The sequence below is a fragment of the Dama dama genome, chromosome 2 (genome assembly GCF_033118175.1).
Source record: "Dama dama isolate Ldn47 chromosome 2, ASM3311817v1, whole genome shotgun sequence".
Taxonomy (NCBI): domain Eukaryota; kingdom Metazoa; phylum Chordata; class Mammalia; order Artiodactyla; family Cervidae; genus Dama; species Dama dama.
Window position 1 is genome coordinate 1,551,202 of NC_083682.1, and position 15,341 is coordinate 1,566,542.

At 59.8% G+C, this 15,341-nt stretch overlaps 1 protein-coding gene across 1 annotated transcript; it reads left to right on the forward strand.

Annotated features, from left to right (window-relative positions):
* The first annotated feature begins 7,666 nt into the window (after positions 1-7,666).
* On the forward strand, positions 7,667-14,289 carry MRPL23 (mitochondrial ribosomal protein L23). Its single transcript, XM_061161309.1, has 5 exons — positions 7,667-7,717; positions 9,402-9,524; positions 10,377-10,459; positions 10,970-11,043; positions 14,083-14,289. Exons 1-5 carry the CDS (start codon positions 7,701-7,703, stop codon positions 14,245-14,247), a joined length of 462 nt encoding a protein of 153 aa, XP_061017292.1. The 5' UTR covers positions 7,667-7,700; the 3' UTR covers positions 14,248-14,289.
* Positions 14,290-15,341: the final 1,052 nt, after the last annotated feature.

Consider the following 15,341-nt stretch of genomic DNA (forward strand, 5'->3'; position numbering starts at 1 on the left):
ACCAAAGATAGTACAAGAAGAGAAAATCACAGACCACTATTCCTCATAAACATAGACACAAAAGTCCTAAACAAAATTTTGCAAATAGCACTCAATATGTATAATATTGATAACACATCAAGACCAAATGTGTTTTATCCCAGCAATGCAGGGTTGGGGCATTTAAATACCAGTCAGTAACTCACCATTTTAACAAACTGAAAAATAAAAACCATATAATCATCTCAGTAGGTGTAGAAAAAGCATTTGACAAAATTCAACACTCATTCCTGATTTCGTTAAAAAAAAAAAAAGTAAAGCTCTCAGCAAACTTAGGAGTAGAGGAAAACTTCCTCTGCCCAACAAGGGCATCTAAGACTGAATGTCTTCTCACTTAAGCCAGGAGCGAGGCAACAGTGTCTGCTCTCTCCACTTCCACCCAACATTGTACTCGAGGTTCTTGCTAGTGCAATCAAGCAAGGAGAAAAAGTCATGCAGACTGAAGAGCAGGAAGGAGAAACTCCTTTATTCATGGACAACTTGATCATCCACAGGTGCAGGGGCAATTCAGTGCAGAAGTAACAGCCTTTCCAATAAATCGGATCTCCACAAGCAAATGAAGGGGAAAAAAAGAAGAAGGAGGAGAACTTGGATTTATACCTCATACTACATCCAAAAATTAACTCAAAGTGAATGAATCATAGACCTAAATGTAAAACTAGAACCATACAAACACAGGGGAGAAGTTCTGTGAATTCAGACAAAGCAAAGATCTCCTACATTCGATACGGAAAGCATAATCCCTAAAAAAAAAAAATAAAAGAATGGGTAAGTTGAAATTCATCAAGACCTTTTAAAATTTGCTCTTCAAAAGGCATTGTAAAGACAATGAAAAGATAAGCCACTGACAGGGAGAAAATCTTTGCAAAGCATACATTTCATAAAGGGCTGATCCAGAATATATAAAGACCTTTCAAAACACAACAATAAAGCAACTTTTGAAAATGGGGAAAACCCAGTCTTAGAAGTGACCCTTCACGAAACAAGATAATTGGATGGCAAATCAGGATGTGAAAAGGTGCCCGACACCATCAGTTACTGGGAAAATGCAAAATGAAATCACAGGGACACCATTCTAGGAAAGAAGCTAAAATAAAAAAGACTGACCGTCCAAACAGCCAGCGAGGAGGGTCCCCGCATCTCTGTTGGAAGCATAAACCAACACAGTTTGGCAGCGTCTCTTTTTCTGTAAAAGTTAAGCGTACAAGTGATCTTGTAATCCTACTTCTAGGCATTTCCCCACGAGAAAAGGAAATGTTTGTCCTTACAAAGACTTTCACATGAATGCAAATAGCAGCTTTATTTTTAATTGACAAAAACTGGAAACAACCCAAACGTCCATCGGCAGATGAACGGATAAACAGAATTCTTTCTGTGTCCATACGATGGCAATCAGCAGGAATGTCCCACTGATGCATGAACAGGCACGGATGAACCTCAAAATAGTTATGCTGAGAGACAAGAGGTCAGGCAAGAAAGAGTACATGCTGTATACTTCCATTTATAGAAAACCCTAGAAAATGTACACGAACACAGCCACTGTTATTTAAGACCTGGGGGTGGGGTACGGCATGGCGGGGTGGCAGGAGAGGTTGCAAGGGCCAGAGGACCCTCTTAGAGGTGATGGATGTGCCTGCCTTCCTGAAGGGGGTGATGGCCTCACAGTGTCTGCATAAGTCAGAACTTGTCTTGGGATGTGTTTTAGAACGGGCAGTGTGTCGTATTGATATGCCAACTACATCTCAACAGAGCTGTCTTTGAAACACTAGACATATAATGACAAAAGTGGGAAAATATTTTGGGTAAAATATGATAGACAAGGGGGTTATTGTTGTTGCTCAGTCACTAGGTCATGTCTGACTCTTTGCGACCCCATGGACTGTCGCCTTCCAGGCTGCTCTCTCTTGCCTGGGCTTTCTCAGGCAAGAACACTCGGGTGGGTTGCCATCTCCTTCTCCAGGGGATCTTCCCGACCCAGGGTTTAAATCTGTGTCTCCTGCGTTGGCAGCTAGGTTCTTTACCACTGAGCCACCAGAGAAGCCCCAAGGGCGTAATATAATTAATACACTAAATGCACTTGGAAATCCATAAGGAAAACATTAACACCCTAATTAGTTTGCTAGGTGACCATAACAAAGGCCCACAGCCTGGGCAGCTTAAATGGCAGACATTTATTGTCGTTTTCCTGGAGGCTGAAACCCGAGACCCAGGTGTGGGCAGGGCTGGGTCCTCCTGAGGACTCTGCTCTGCCTGCAGACGGCCAAGCTCCCCCGTGTCTTCACAGGCCGGACCCTCTGCGTGTCTGTGTCCTGACCCCTTCTCACCAGGACCCGGGTCCGGCTGGAGCAGACCCACCCTAGTGACCGCATTGTCACCTGGTTGCTTCTGCAAAGGCCCCGCTCCTAACACAGCTGCATGCTGAGGTGCTGGGGGTCAGGACCCCCAGAGGCGGGCCCATCGCAGAGCCTCAGAGGGGGCCGTGAGCAAATGACGGGCCGGTGACAGGGTCAGAAACACGGGTGACCCAGAAACACGCCGGAAAGGTGTGCAATCGAAGTGTGAGCGCAGACGACTGCGGCGCTGAGCCTCCCCCGCCCCGACCCCCGCTGCCCCCGAGCCGAGGGCCCTGGTCGTTGTGTACAGACCCCAGCGAGAGGCGGCCCCTCTACCCTCCAGGAGGCCAGACACATGGTCCCACAATGGTGCCAGGAACTCCTGGGGGCAGACCCGCAGGGCTCAGGCGGCCTCCTCCTGCCAGGCCACACCAGTAGCTCTAAACATGGACAGCAAACACCTGAGGAAAAAAATTCAAGCTCTAAGGCAAGGCAAGGCAAATTTTAACATGACATTTTTTTTCCCCTGCCCTTTGGCCTCCCCGCTCCCCTCTGGTGGGCATTATGCATCTGCATTATGCATTAACCAGACCTCCCCAAGGAAAGGAATACCTGCTCAACCATAAAAATCTATTTTTCTTGTTTTGACGTCAACCATGTAACTCTTTAGAAGATAACATTCCTTTCTCGGTCCTGTAAGGGGTCACGATGACCCACCGCTGGCCTTGGACGTGCAGACATCTTTGGTGGACTTTATGAGCAGTGTATCATTTCCCTTAAAGATAGCAACTGGTACAGAACAGACGGGCCAGATGACTGGGGGAGATAGCGGGCCGCACCTAACATTCTCAGCTTAAAGACACGCTCATGACCTTATTAACGCCCTTTGTTATATTACGTGTATTCCGCCTATTTTACAAGACGATTGTTTCTTTGATCAACAACAACGCGATTGAGCCTCAGATAAAATGAATGATGATTACAGATGACTTGAAAGGATTGACCAGCCAGCCAGTTTTGTCAGATCAATCACTGTAACTGTGTAAAATTCTAGGGGTAGGAAGAAGCAGCAAGAGCGACCCGTTTCCTGGCCCATGACAGAGGAGTCAGACTGGGGGTCCAGAGGTTTGGGGTGACTGTTGACAGGGTCTAGTCCAGTCACATAACCTGAGCCACCCGTCACGGAAATCCTTGCCATGGAACACACTGGTCACGCAATGCCGTTGGAGTCTCGACTGAAGTGAAGGCGGAAGGGGAAGGGACTGTAAAATAAGGAATGTTGCCCACCATCCAGTTCTACAGGAATGAAGTCATCGCCCAGCACGGCGCTGGCCGCCAACACGCCCTCCAGGAGCTTAGGACAAAGGGCAGGACGGGGGGCACTCTGGGAAAACTGGCAGAACTGGCCCGCAGACAGTTTTCCAGGAGAACATGTCATAAAGCCGGCTTCCTGCATCTCCTCATACTTAGAAAAGCATGAGAACCATTGAAAACATCTTCCACGAGATGTGTGCTTGATCGCACGTACGCCCCATCAGGACTGTGTGCTTACTGGCCTCCCCCGCCCTCTTCAGAACGGCCCTCGGAACTTTCTGGAACATTCGGAGTCGCCCAGGTTGCAAGGCTAGGCTGTGATGCTAAGATTCGTGAGACCCGTATGTCTGGTGTTGCCCCCAGTCCCCGGCCCACACCTCCCTCCCCTGGAGCCCCCAGCAGTGAGACCCCCGACAGCATCACTCGTTACAGCGTCTGCTGTCTTGTCCCCAGTTCCTGGACCTCCTGAGAGCCGTGGAGCGGGCACGGGTGCCTTCTCGTTTATGTTCAAGTCCCTTCTCCGCGCTGCTGGGTGATGCTCACGAGGAAGCTTTGGGAAAAGACCCAAGGAAGGGGGCTGACGGCCGGAGAGCCTGCCCTGAGTAGGGAGGGCCTCCAGGACCCCCGCCGCCTTGAAGAGGGGAGACAGGCCGAAGGCTGAGCACACGGTCAGTAGCCAGTGATTTACTCAGCTGTGTTCTGTGATGAAGCCCCCCCCCCAACCCCGACCCCAGGACGGGGGGACCTGCTCAGCTTCTGGGCCTGTGAACCTGGGGAGACCTGCAGGCCCGGGACTCACCCCCACCCCGCCCTCTGCCTCTCTCTCATGTGGCTGGGGACCTTCGCATGCGGCCTCTGCGTGCCCTGGGAGTGCTGGCTCCTCCAGGAGGCTCGCTGACAGCCGCATGCAAAACCACAGCCCCATCCCACCTCTGCCCCCTGCTCCCCACACCCCCAGCCAGGCCAGTACATCTCACTCTTTTATGTTGAGGCACCGTGGTCCTCAGCGGCAGCCCCAAAGCACTTCCAAGCTCATCTTATCTTCCCCCCCACCCACCGCCCAACTTGGAGCCCTCCAGGGACGCCCACTACTCTCAGAAAGAAGCCCTCGCCCCCCAGTCTGGCTTGCAAAGCACAGTGGGGAGGCCGCCCCTAGGAGGGCTCCTGCCCACCCCCCTCCTCACCCGCCTGTGGGGGTGCCTCCTCCCCCGGGCCACTGCCGGGCCTCCCCGGCACCAAGCTCTGGGGGGCCCCACGTCAGGAGGTCAGATCTAACACATGAAAGTGTTTGTTTAAAATAAAAGAACTATGTCCCTACACGTCTGTAAGGCCCGAACCAAAACACGGACACCAACAGATACCGCCCTGTGGCTGGTGGGAAGGCGAGGCGCCGTCTTACGCACGGCACACACGCACGACGGGGTTCACCCACCACGACCCTTGGTTCCGAACCCAGAAGAGCTGAAAACACAGGCCTGGGCAAAAACCTGCTCCTGGATGAGTGCGGCGGCTTATTCATCACGGCCAACATGGGGAAGCCGTCAAGACGCCCCTCAGTGGGGGAGTGGGGACCCTTCTGCAGTACATCAGGTGAGGGCCTGTCAGCTCAGTTCCGTTCAGTCACTCAGTCGTGTCCGACCCTTTGCGACCCCATGGACTGCGGCACACCAGGCCTCCCTGTCCATCACCATCTCCTGGAGTTTACTCAAACTCATGTCCATCGAGCCGGTGATGCCATCCAACCATCTCATCCTATGTCGTCTGATGGAGTATCATTCAGCTCTAAAGACAAATCCACTCACAAGCCGTGAAAAGACGCAGAGCAAATGTAAGTGCCAAGGGAAAGAAGCCAGTCTGAAAAGGCTACAGAGTGTGTGGTCCTAACCACGGGACAGTCTGGAAAAGCAGACCCATGGAGACAGCAGGACGACCCACGGGTGCGGGGTCAGGACTGGGGGCGGACGGGAGCAGCCCAGCGGGTTTTCTGGGCAGTGACTCCCCCGTAGGTGTGGCGCTGTTACGTGGACACGTGTCCCTGTACATCTGGCAAAATCTGTAGACTGCCCACCAAGAGTGAACCTCAAGCCGACTGTGGACTTCAGCTAATAACAACATACTAGCATCGCTCCATCAGCTGTAACATACGTGTCACGTTGGTGTAAGTGTTAATGCTATGGGAGGCCGAGGGGCGGGAGAAACTGAGTGTATGGGAATCCTTTGTACTTTCTCAGCAATTTCCCTATAAACTTAAAATCATTCTTTAAAGAGTCTATTAAAAAACAATAAAGACAGTTGTTTATCTGAGCTTTGAATTTAATTGGCATCCTCTCCTCTGTTTGGCAAACTCAGCCCCCAAAGCTGTGTGTTGCTTGGGAAGGGGGGGAGGTGATGACCCGGGCTGTGGGGAGGGTGGTGGGGAGTGGGGTGGGAGGCCGCCCGCGGGGCCCGGGGGGTCGAGACTCACCCACCTCACACTCACAGGCCCCAGGCCGGAAGGGGAAGAGTCCAGCTGGCAGATAATCAGAGAAGCGGCCTAGTGTTGCGGGGTCTGCATCGTTGGGAGCCCATCGAGCACCTCCGTGCTCTCAGCCTCCCTGGTCAGAGCATCGCCTGCCGAGGTCCAGCAGGGTGCCGACCCACACCGCCTCCCATCTGCGTGTTCCAGCCATGTTCTGAGCAACATGGAGACCTCTCTCTGGGTTGGCCACATGTCTGCTGAGTCAAAGCTTTACAAATGAAGCAGAAAGTTTCCCGGCCTCCAGGTTGGGGGACCCCTGTCCTCCAGCTCCCGCCCTCTCCCCACCTCCGGGGCCCTGCCACGGTCACCGTCAGCCTCGCTGGGCCCTGGCCACAGCCGGACATTGCCTAGCCCTCCTCTGCCCTCCCCTGCAGGCACGCGGCCCCCCACTCACAGCTGACCCCCCCAGCAGCCACGCCCCACCATGGGTCTCTTCATCTTAGAGGAATCCACTTAGGGTCTCCGGCACCAAGCATGACAGTGAGGAGGGCCCTCCAGCCCCCTCCCACCCTGGGGCCCCCAGGAGCAGCCCCTGCGCCCTCCCAAGCTCCCCGGCTCCTGCCTCCTTGCTGTCCTGCCCCCACCCTAGAGCCCCGCTCCCCCCAGATCTGCCCGCTGTGTGTACGTGGGGGTGGGTGTACAACAGAGGGTCTCTGATCCTGCTCTGTGACAGGGCCCCACTGAGGGTTGTGCCAAGGCTAGAAGCAGGGCGGGCCAGCTGCGGCCTGGAAAAGCCAATGGCCTCACAGAGGCTGGGGGGGCGGGCATGGCTGGGGGTCCCTGGGGGGCATCTCAGGCATAAGAACTTGGCCAGAAGGGCTGGGGTGGGGTGGTAGAGTTCCACGGACAGAGGGAGGCAGCCACCGTGGCCAGGTGGCGAGAGGTGGTGATTCAGCGATTCAGTTGTGTCTGGCTCTTACAACCCCATGGACTATATGTAGCCCACCAGGCTCCTCTGTCCATGGGATTCTCCAGGCAAGAACACTGGAGTGGTTGCCATTTTCTTCTCCAGGGGATCTTCCCAACTCAGGGATTGAACCCAGGTCTCCTGTACTGGCAGGCGGATCCTTTACCGACTGGGGCCTCCCACGAATTCACACCTTCCCCACTCCCCCAGTCTCCCACCTGGGCCACCAGCTGGAAGGGTGGCAGGCTCTGTCTGGGTGGTGGGTGGCCAGCAGTGTGCCTGGGCACTAGGCTGGAGTCGTGGGGGCATCCGTGGTGGTATCCGTGGTGGTATCCGTGGTGGTCCACTTGTGCGCTGGGCCCCGGGGAGGAGGGAGGACGTGAGGGGCTGGTGGCACTAGGGTGTGCTGCCGGGCACAAGTAGGGCGCTGGGTGTGCAGGGCTCAGGGCCCAGGTGGGGCCAGGTGGGGCCAGGTGGGCCCAGGTGTGCGGGCGGCGCGCGTCCTCCCGGGCGCCAGGGGGCGCTGCGCCGGGGGGCGGGCCTAAGCTGGGCCCGCCCCTCCTTCCGCCGGCGGCCCCGGAAGCGGGCGATGGCGCGGAACGTGCTGTGAGTGGGGGGTCCCGGCGCTCGGGGTCGGGGGCGTGGTCGCCCCCAAGGCTGGGCTCGGGGCGCCGGGCCGCGGGGTCGGGACTCGGGACCCGGCGGGACGCGCGACGTCTGGGCGCCCGTGGGGGCGGGGCGGGGCGGGGCCAGGGAGGGGGGTCGTTCCGGGGCCCGCGGGACCCGAGCCTCTCCCGGGGTCGAGCCTGGCCTTCGGCGAAGGTGAGCGGGAGGTCGGTGCGGCCGGTCAGCGCCGGCCTCGGGCCTTGGGCCCCGCCGGCTGCGCGCGCCCCCCGCCCCGGCAGCTCCCAGGGGCCCGAACCGTGGCCCCTGCAGTGCCCGCGGCCGGTCACCAGGGGGAAGAGGCGAGCCTGGTGGCCACTCTCCGGCCCAGCCCCACGAGGACAGGGCGAGGCTCCGTCGTGGGCGGGCACGCCGCCCCCCCCCGCGCCCGACGCTTTGCCGTCGGGAGGTGCTGCTGCTGGTGTCCGGCAGCTGCCACGTGCGACGGGGTCACCAGGAGACCCCAGTAGATGTCAGCTGGCACTTAGCTCAGAACTGGTCTGCCCGCGGGCGTCCCCACCTGTGTCAGGGCCCAGAGCCTCTGCCACCGCCAGGATGCCCCATCCAGGACCTCGGTCCGGCCAGTCCTACTCCCCAGAGTTGAGAGGCCCAGAGGCATCCTGGGACTTGGCTTCACCGAGCCCCTCTCCCCTCGTTCTTGGTGCCCCCCCAGATCAGAGGCCGTGTGCCATGCAGCAAACTGGTCACCAGGACCCCTTGATGGCATCATCAGCCCCTGTGCCCACCCTCCACCGAAACACCTCTCCTTGGCTCCCAGTGGACCCCTGACCCCTCATAGGCCCTGCCGACCTTGGGCCCCCACCTCCTTGGACCATGAGCCCTGAGGCCTGGTTGGGTCCAGTTGGCAGTGTGGCCCTCCTCACCCACCAGACCCACGGGGGCATAGGTCCAGTTGGAAGGGATGGGTTGGAGCCACAGGTGGTGCCCACCCATACGTTCTAGATGTCTCTGTCCCGCTTTGGGGTTTGAGGGGTGAGGGAGGCGGGCAGTGAGCATGTACTGGTGACCTGCACACACCGCCTTCCTGAGCCCCTGAGTCCCTTATCTTTTTTTTCCGTTGTTTGTTCACCCTTTATCATTTGATCTTCACTCTTGTCAAGGATGAGCAGGCGCTTCCAGCATGGGGTGGGGGGGAGCGGGGGTGGAGGTGGCCCTGTCCTTGTCCTCTCAGCGGGGCTGAGCCAGTGCAGATTAAGCTGGTTCCGACTGATCCCACCTCACCTGAGCGGAAGGGAGCTGGAGGCCATGTCGGGTGTGGGGCCCATTCCAGGGGGACAGCCATGCGGGGGCTGCATGCCTGTGCAGCCGGCACTTTGAACAAACACATGACTCTGAGCCTGTTGACAAGGCAGGGTGGGCACGTCGTCTGTTCGTGAATCATTCACTGGTTCTTTCCAAAGGCCGACCTTGAGGGTCAACAGGCCACACTGCCCCGGGGATGGGACTGGCTGCCCCATACCGGGTGAGGGAAGGGCTGACCTGTGGGTGACTGCCCCCTCGGCTCCTCAGCCCCGTGGGCGTGATGACCTGTGCACCCTGATGGGGCATCCTGGGAGCCTCGTGTTTTGGGCGTTTGACATGACCTGTTTCCCCCCCTGCCTTGCAGGTACCCTCTGTACCAGCTGGGCAACCCCCAGCTCCGGGTCTTCCGCACCAACTTCTTCATCCAGCTGGTGCGGCCCGGCACGGCCCAGCCTGAGGACACTGTGCAGTTCCGGATCCCCATGGAGTAAGCCTCCCCCGACCCCAGAGGAATTCAGGCCGGGGGCCCATGGCTTTGGAGGTGCCGCTGAACCCCACTCACAGCAAGGGTCTTCCCACCACAGAAACTCCGCAGGCAGCCCTGCACCGACACCTGGTGTGTGCAGAGCCTTGGGTGAGGGTGCCTTGGGCTCCTTGCCACCCCCGGGAAGTCCAGCCTGAGAGACCCAACTTCTTTCCTTGCATTGGTCTGGCTGCCCTTCCCAGGAGGCTGGGCTCTGACCCCGGCACCCGCTCACCACAGCTCCCAGAGCCTCCGTCCTTCGGTGGGTCCTTCACAGAGGCCCCTGTTGCTGAGGAGACACAGCTTCTCTGCACCCCATGCTGAGGTCTCAGGGCTCTGGGATCAGCTCGAGCCTCCGTGGGAGCTGAGGGTCATGCCATCCGCCTCGGAGGCCAGGCCAGGAGAGGCTGGGCCCTGTCAGGGGAAGAGGGGATGGCACCGCCATCGCCTTGGCCATCCTTTCTGGGAGACGCCTGTGGTGGTGGGGGGGCGGGGGCGCCATGGAAAGGGCGGCAGCTGCAGCGCAGGCAACCGGGCACTGCAGGCGGCTCCCGGCAGCCAGAGGGCACTCGCAGACCGTTCCTCCCCTCCACTCGTCAGCTAGGCCCCCAGGCAGGGTGAACAGGACTGAGTCCTGGGAGCCGGTCCCCCGTCGCCCCCATGTTGCTGCGTCCAGACGCCTCTGCAGGGTCAGCAGGGCCCAGCCCCAGCCCCGGCCGGCTCCCACCCGGTGTCTGCGCTCAGCAGCTCACGCCACCCGGCAGGCTGCTTCCTTCTCCACCCTGTTCAGAGGCCCCTCTTTCCCTCCTGCCCCAGGATGACCAGAGTGGATCTCAAGAACTACCTCGAGCGCATCTACAGCGTGCCGGTGGCTGCCGTGCGGACCAGGGTACAGCACGGTGGGTCGCGGGCCCGGGGGCTCCTCCCGAGCTCAGCAGGCCCGGCCCCTGTCAGCCCCGCCAGCACGTGGTCCTTCGCCTGGGGGGAGAGGGGCCCTCCTTCCCGGGGCCAGGACTCAGAGGCCTGGTTCCCGCCGGCTCCTCAGAGCAGGGCCCCCACTTGGCGCCCCCACGCTGGCCTTGGTCAGCAAAGTGCTCATTTTACTCCACTGGGGCTTTCTCCTGCCTCCCCGTTGACCCCTGCTCCCCAGCCCCTGGTTTCTTAGTTGTAAATATGACGATCCTCTGTCGAAGGGAGGTCAGGCTGTGAGAGCCTCCATGACACCAAGGGAGAGCCAGTTCTCCGGTTGTCTTAGACCCATCTGGGTTTGCACCAAGCAGAGGCTGGTGGCCGTCCTCAGACGTAGGTGCCCACGTGTGTCCCTCTTTCTAGAAAGTGGGTTCCTGGGTTAGAGGGGCTGAGAGCTGCGTGCTGGGAGTGAAGGCTTCTGTCTCTCCCGCTTCCGACAGGCTCCAACAGGAGGAGGGACCACAGGAACGTCAGGATAAAGCAGCCCGATTACAAGGTGGCGTACGTGCAGCTGGTGAGCGCTCACCCCCGCCGTGACCCGGGCCGGGCAGAGCCCGGGGCCCAGGCTGGCCCTTCGTTCTGGTCCGCACGGGGCCCCTGGAGGAGCTGGGTGCAGTTCAGCTGGGGCGGGAAGGGCTAGGCGGGCTCCCGGGAACTTCTCCAGGGCCAGCTGTGAATGTGCTGAGGACAGAAGCAGGCTCCCTGGCCTAGGGGTCGGTTCAGACAGTAACCAGCGTCCAGGCCAGGGAGCGGTTGGTGCCTGGGGTGGAGGTGGGTGGCTGCAGGGGCCCCCGTCTCAGGGGCAGACCACGTGGGGAGTCCTGGGTCCTGACTGACCCCCTCTCCTCTGGCCTGGACTGTGGGGGTCGGCACCCCCCCACCCCACCCCCGGCCAGCTTCTCTTCACACGGTCTCCTGCCTAGCAGGGGCTCCGGGAATGGGGTCCAGCACCCCAGCTGAGCCTTTGCTGACCGAAACCCCGAGCTGGTGAGAGTGAGACCCGCATTTCCAAAGCCCCTCTCTACTCCTTCCTGCCGACCTGAGCTTCCCCTAGACAGAGAACCCCTGGAGTTAGGATCTGCAACCTTGGCCGCCGGCAGTGAGGCCCGTGGGCTCCCGGTGGGATCCCTCTGATGGGGCAGGTGACCTTGGACCCGCGCATGGAGTCAGCTAGCTGCTGTTTGAAACCCTGGCTGGGGTGGGGTGGGGGCAGGGGTCTTCTAGCTCCTTCAGTTTCCCTGTAAACAACCTGGTCGGGCAGGCGCCCGCAGGCCGGCCGCTAGGTGGCAGTGGTGTTATTATGAAAACACCTCTGCCCAGGGCCCTGTTTCGGGCCTTAGGAGGCAGTTTGGTGAAAGACCCAGTTAGCATGGCAGCTTTTCTGAAAAACAGTCACAGTTGTTCTAAACAGGGGCCCCCGTAATTATTTGGCCTAATATTTGCTGTGCATAAAATCAGCCAATCCAGGGCAAGAGAGCAGCCGTTGGCCTTATAAAGACGCCTGTGTCCTCTGCGTTCAGCCGGGCCATCTGTCTTTGTCATGGCAGCCGGTTGACACCCCATATGTCGGCATTCGCCACGAGGCCCTTGAGCGGGAGCTATAGTTACAAGTGGCTTTTGAGTCATCCGAGCCTGGCGTTTCCCGGCCCCACCTCGCTCTGGAAGCCGAGCCGCGTATCTGCAGCTGCCACCCGGCCGCCTTTCTTCCCTGTGAAATCCCAGCGCGTCCCCACCCGGCACGCTTCCCTCTGCTCCAAAATTAAATTCGTAACGGACTCCCTCCCTGCTGACTCCAGCAGATCTCTGCCTGGAAACGGGCCGGGAGGTTGGGCCCTCACCCCCTGAAGGGCTCCGTTCTCTGTCCCCCACGAGTCCTGGGAGGCCTTCCCCCCAGCGTCTCATCAGAGCTGGCAGTGCAGTGCCCCAACATCGGGCAGCAGGACAAGTGAAGCCCCCAGATGCGTGTGGGGTTGGCTGCTTTGAGAAAGCCGGTCTCACGTGGTGGGGGTCCCAGATTTCCCCCCACAACCCAATGAACGTCTTTCTGGTGGAGAGTTGGGGAACTGGCGAGCCTGGGTCACCCCACAGCATGGAGCCTCGGCCCCCAGCTGCAGCCTGCCAGGGACAGAGGCTACGTGTTCGTGGAGACCTCTGTTTTGTAGAGAAATCGGGACTCGGCCCCCACGCCCTCCCGGTGTCTTCACTCTTCACTGCGATGCCCCCCCAACCCACTCCTGTGCTTTTCTGCTCATCAGCTTCACAAGGGTGGAGAGTTATTTCTGAAAGCACAGGGCGCCTTTCTCTAGGAAGGGAGCCCCGTCTTGGAGAGACGGTGGGGGAGAGCACAGGCTGACCTTCTCTAGGCACGGAGCCCGTCGCGGGGAGAGGCGGTGGGGGACTCTGCGTGGCGCCCTCCGTCCCTCCCAGGCTGTTGCAGATTGCCATCTTTGTATTTATAGTTAAAAATGTCACTTTGGGTTCCCCACCTCAGAAAGCTAGCAGAATCACCTCGGTATATTAAACATAAATCCCCCATTCTGGGCAAGCAGCCCTGCATGTAAACTATTGCCCTTTGGTATTTTAAAGAAGAAGAAAGAGAGTCTTGAAATGTGTAAGCGACCCCTCCTGCAGGCGGGCTACCGCGCGCACAGGCGCGGCCTTTCATGGCTTGGGGCCTGTGCTCGCCGCGTGAGCAGGCTTTGTGAACGCCCCACTCTCGGGGCCGGCGCTGTGGGCTGCTGCAGATCATGCTTGGCCGCCTGCCCAAATCCAAACTTCTTCACAAAACAAGGGTCTCCAAGAACCAAGCTCACTTCACTGATTTTACTTATTAAAACTTTCCAGATCCAGGTGCCGGCCTCCATCTCTCTGCCCATCCAGAGGTGGACGGCATGGCCCTGCGAACATCGGCAGGTCCCCCCAGTCTTTGGAGCCGCTTTGCCACGTGCAGCGTGCGGAGGTGGCTGCTCACCTCCCACCATCGGGGTCCCCTCCTCTCCCCAGCCCCCTTACGGGCCGGACTGGTGTACCGCGGCCGTGTGTTGGGGGTTCAGGCTGGGACTTAGCCGGCCCTCCTGCATTCTGAACTTTCAGTGAAAGACGTAAAACCAGTTAATTTGCAAAGCCGGTCTTGATTTATAGATGGCTTGCGTGTACATTTCATTGTACGTTACATGCGTTTTGTTTGCCAAGCTGAGCCAGGAGGGGTCTTGGTCTTGAATGTGGGTGAAGGCCTGTAGGTACTTCGGGTGGGAAACGTCCCGGGGAGGCAGCAGACGCGCGCTGTGCCCCGTTCTACTTGCCCCCCTGCCTGCAGTCTGGCCTGCCAGCTCCTGCTGGGAGCGGGGCTTCACTGGGCTCCGCCAGTGAAGAGCCGGCCTCAGTGAGAAGGGGCCTGTCACAGCAGTGGCTTCTGCTGCTGAAGGCCGAGGCCCAGCCCGCGTATCTGTCCTCTGGCCGTGCGTCTGTCCTGCAGGCGTGGGGCAGGCAGCTCCATCTCCCCCCGGACCGCCCCGCCGGGGTCCCGGGCTGAGCCCATCTGTTTTGTCCGCAGGCACACGGGCAGACCTTCACGTTCCCAGATCTGTTTCCCAAGGGAAAGCAGTCCGGAGGCCGCCCCACGGACGAGGACCTCCGGGACCAGGTGCTGGAGGAGCAGCGGCAGCACCGGAGCCCCGACCCGCGGCGTGGGGGCGTCCCGGGCTGGTTTGGCCTGTGACGGGCCAGCCGCCCCGCCAGAATAAAGTGCCGCTTGTGGAGACGGCCTGGCCCTGTGTGCTCTGCCCCAACCCCGCGCCGGGACCCGCCGTGTGAGCTGGCCTGGGTCCTCCTGGCCCCCTGGGCCTGCGGGCCCGAGACAGCCAGGCCGGCCCTGAACCGCGCCCCCCCACCACCCAGCGGCAGGGAGGCTGCCTGCCCCGAGCCCTGAAGTCACCCTGAGCCACCCCATTTAAAAGCCTGCCTTCATGCCCTTTGGGGAAGGGGGCAGTTAGAAAGTGGGGGGGTGAGGGCAGGGGGTCTGGGTGACGGGAGGGAGCCCGCCTGGCTGGGGGTCCCATTGGGCACAGTGGGCTTGCTGTGGAGGGTGGGGGGTCTGCAGGAAGCTGAGCTGAGTCCAGAGCGAGGTTGGTCCCCGGCAGGAAGCAGAGCCCGCAGGGAAGGTGGCCGCCGCCGAGGGCTCCGGGACGGGACGTGGCGAGCGGTCAGCAGAGGCTGCACCCGGGGGCGGGCGGGAAAGGAAGGGGTCTGGGGACCCATGGGGTGGGGGGCAGAGGCGGCACGGGGCTCCAGGAGCCGGTGCCTGGGAGCTGCCCATGGTCTGGTGTCTCCTGGAAGCAGGCTGCCGCTGGAAGCTGCCTCGAGCACCCCCGGGGGGTCAGCTGGGCCCGGCTCTGAGTGTCCGCGGTCTTGGGGGTCTGGGAGACAAGCAGGAAGGCGTCGTGGGTGCTCTGGGAATCAGGCTGTGTTCTCCCTGGGTGTGGGGGGGGGGGGGTCACAAGCCACAAGGGCTGGGGGACCACCCTCTGTGCAGCCTCCTGGGTCCCCAAAGCCCATCCTGGAGCTGGGCCGTCCCCTCCGTGGGGGAGACAGTGGGGAGCCAGCCCGCTGGCTCCCCCTCCCTGAGGGACCCCAGAGGCGTCACGTGGGCCTTTGAAGCTCCCCTCGCCTGAGGGTGAAGGTCCGGGCAAACTACAGCCTTCAGCGTTGATTTAAAGTGATGGGGAAGGTCGGGAGGGAGGCCGAGCGCAGAGTCAATGGTATTTTCCTGAGAGAAATAATTCATGGGGCCCCGCGGCCCCGAGGACCCCGACT

Coding starts and splice junctions, on each gene's coding strand:
- MRPL23 (XM_061161309.1), top strand. Junction 10,460..10,969: donor GCGGACCAGGGTACAGCACG/GTGGGTCGCGGG, acceptor CGCTTCCGACAG/GCTCCAACAGGAGGAGGGAC. Junction 11,044..14,082: donor AGGTGGCGTACGTGCAGCTG/GTGAGCGCTCAC, acceptor TTTTGTCCGCAG/GCACACGGGCAGACCTTCAC.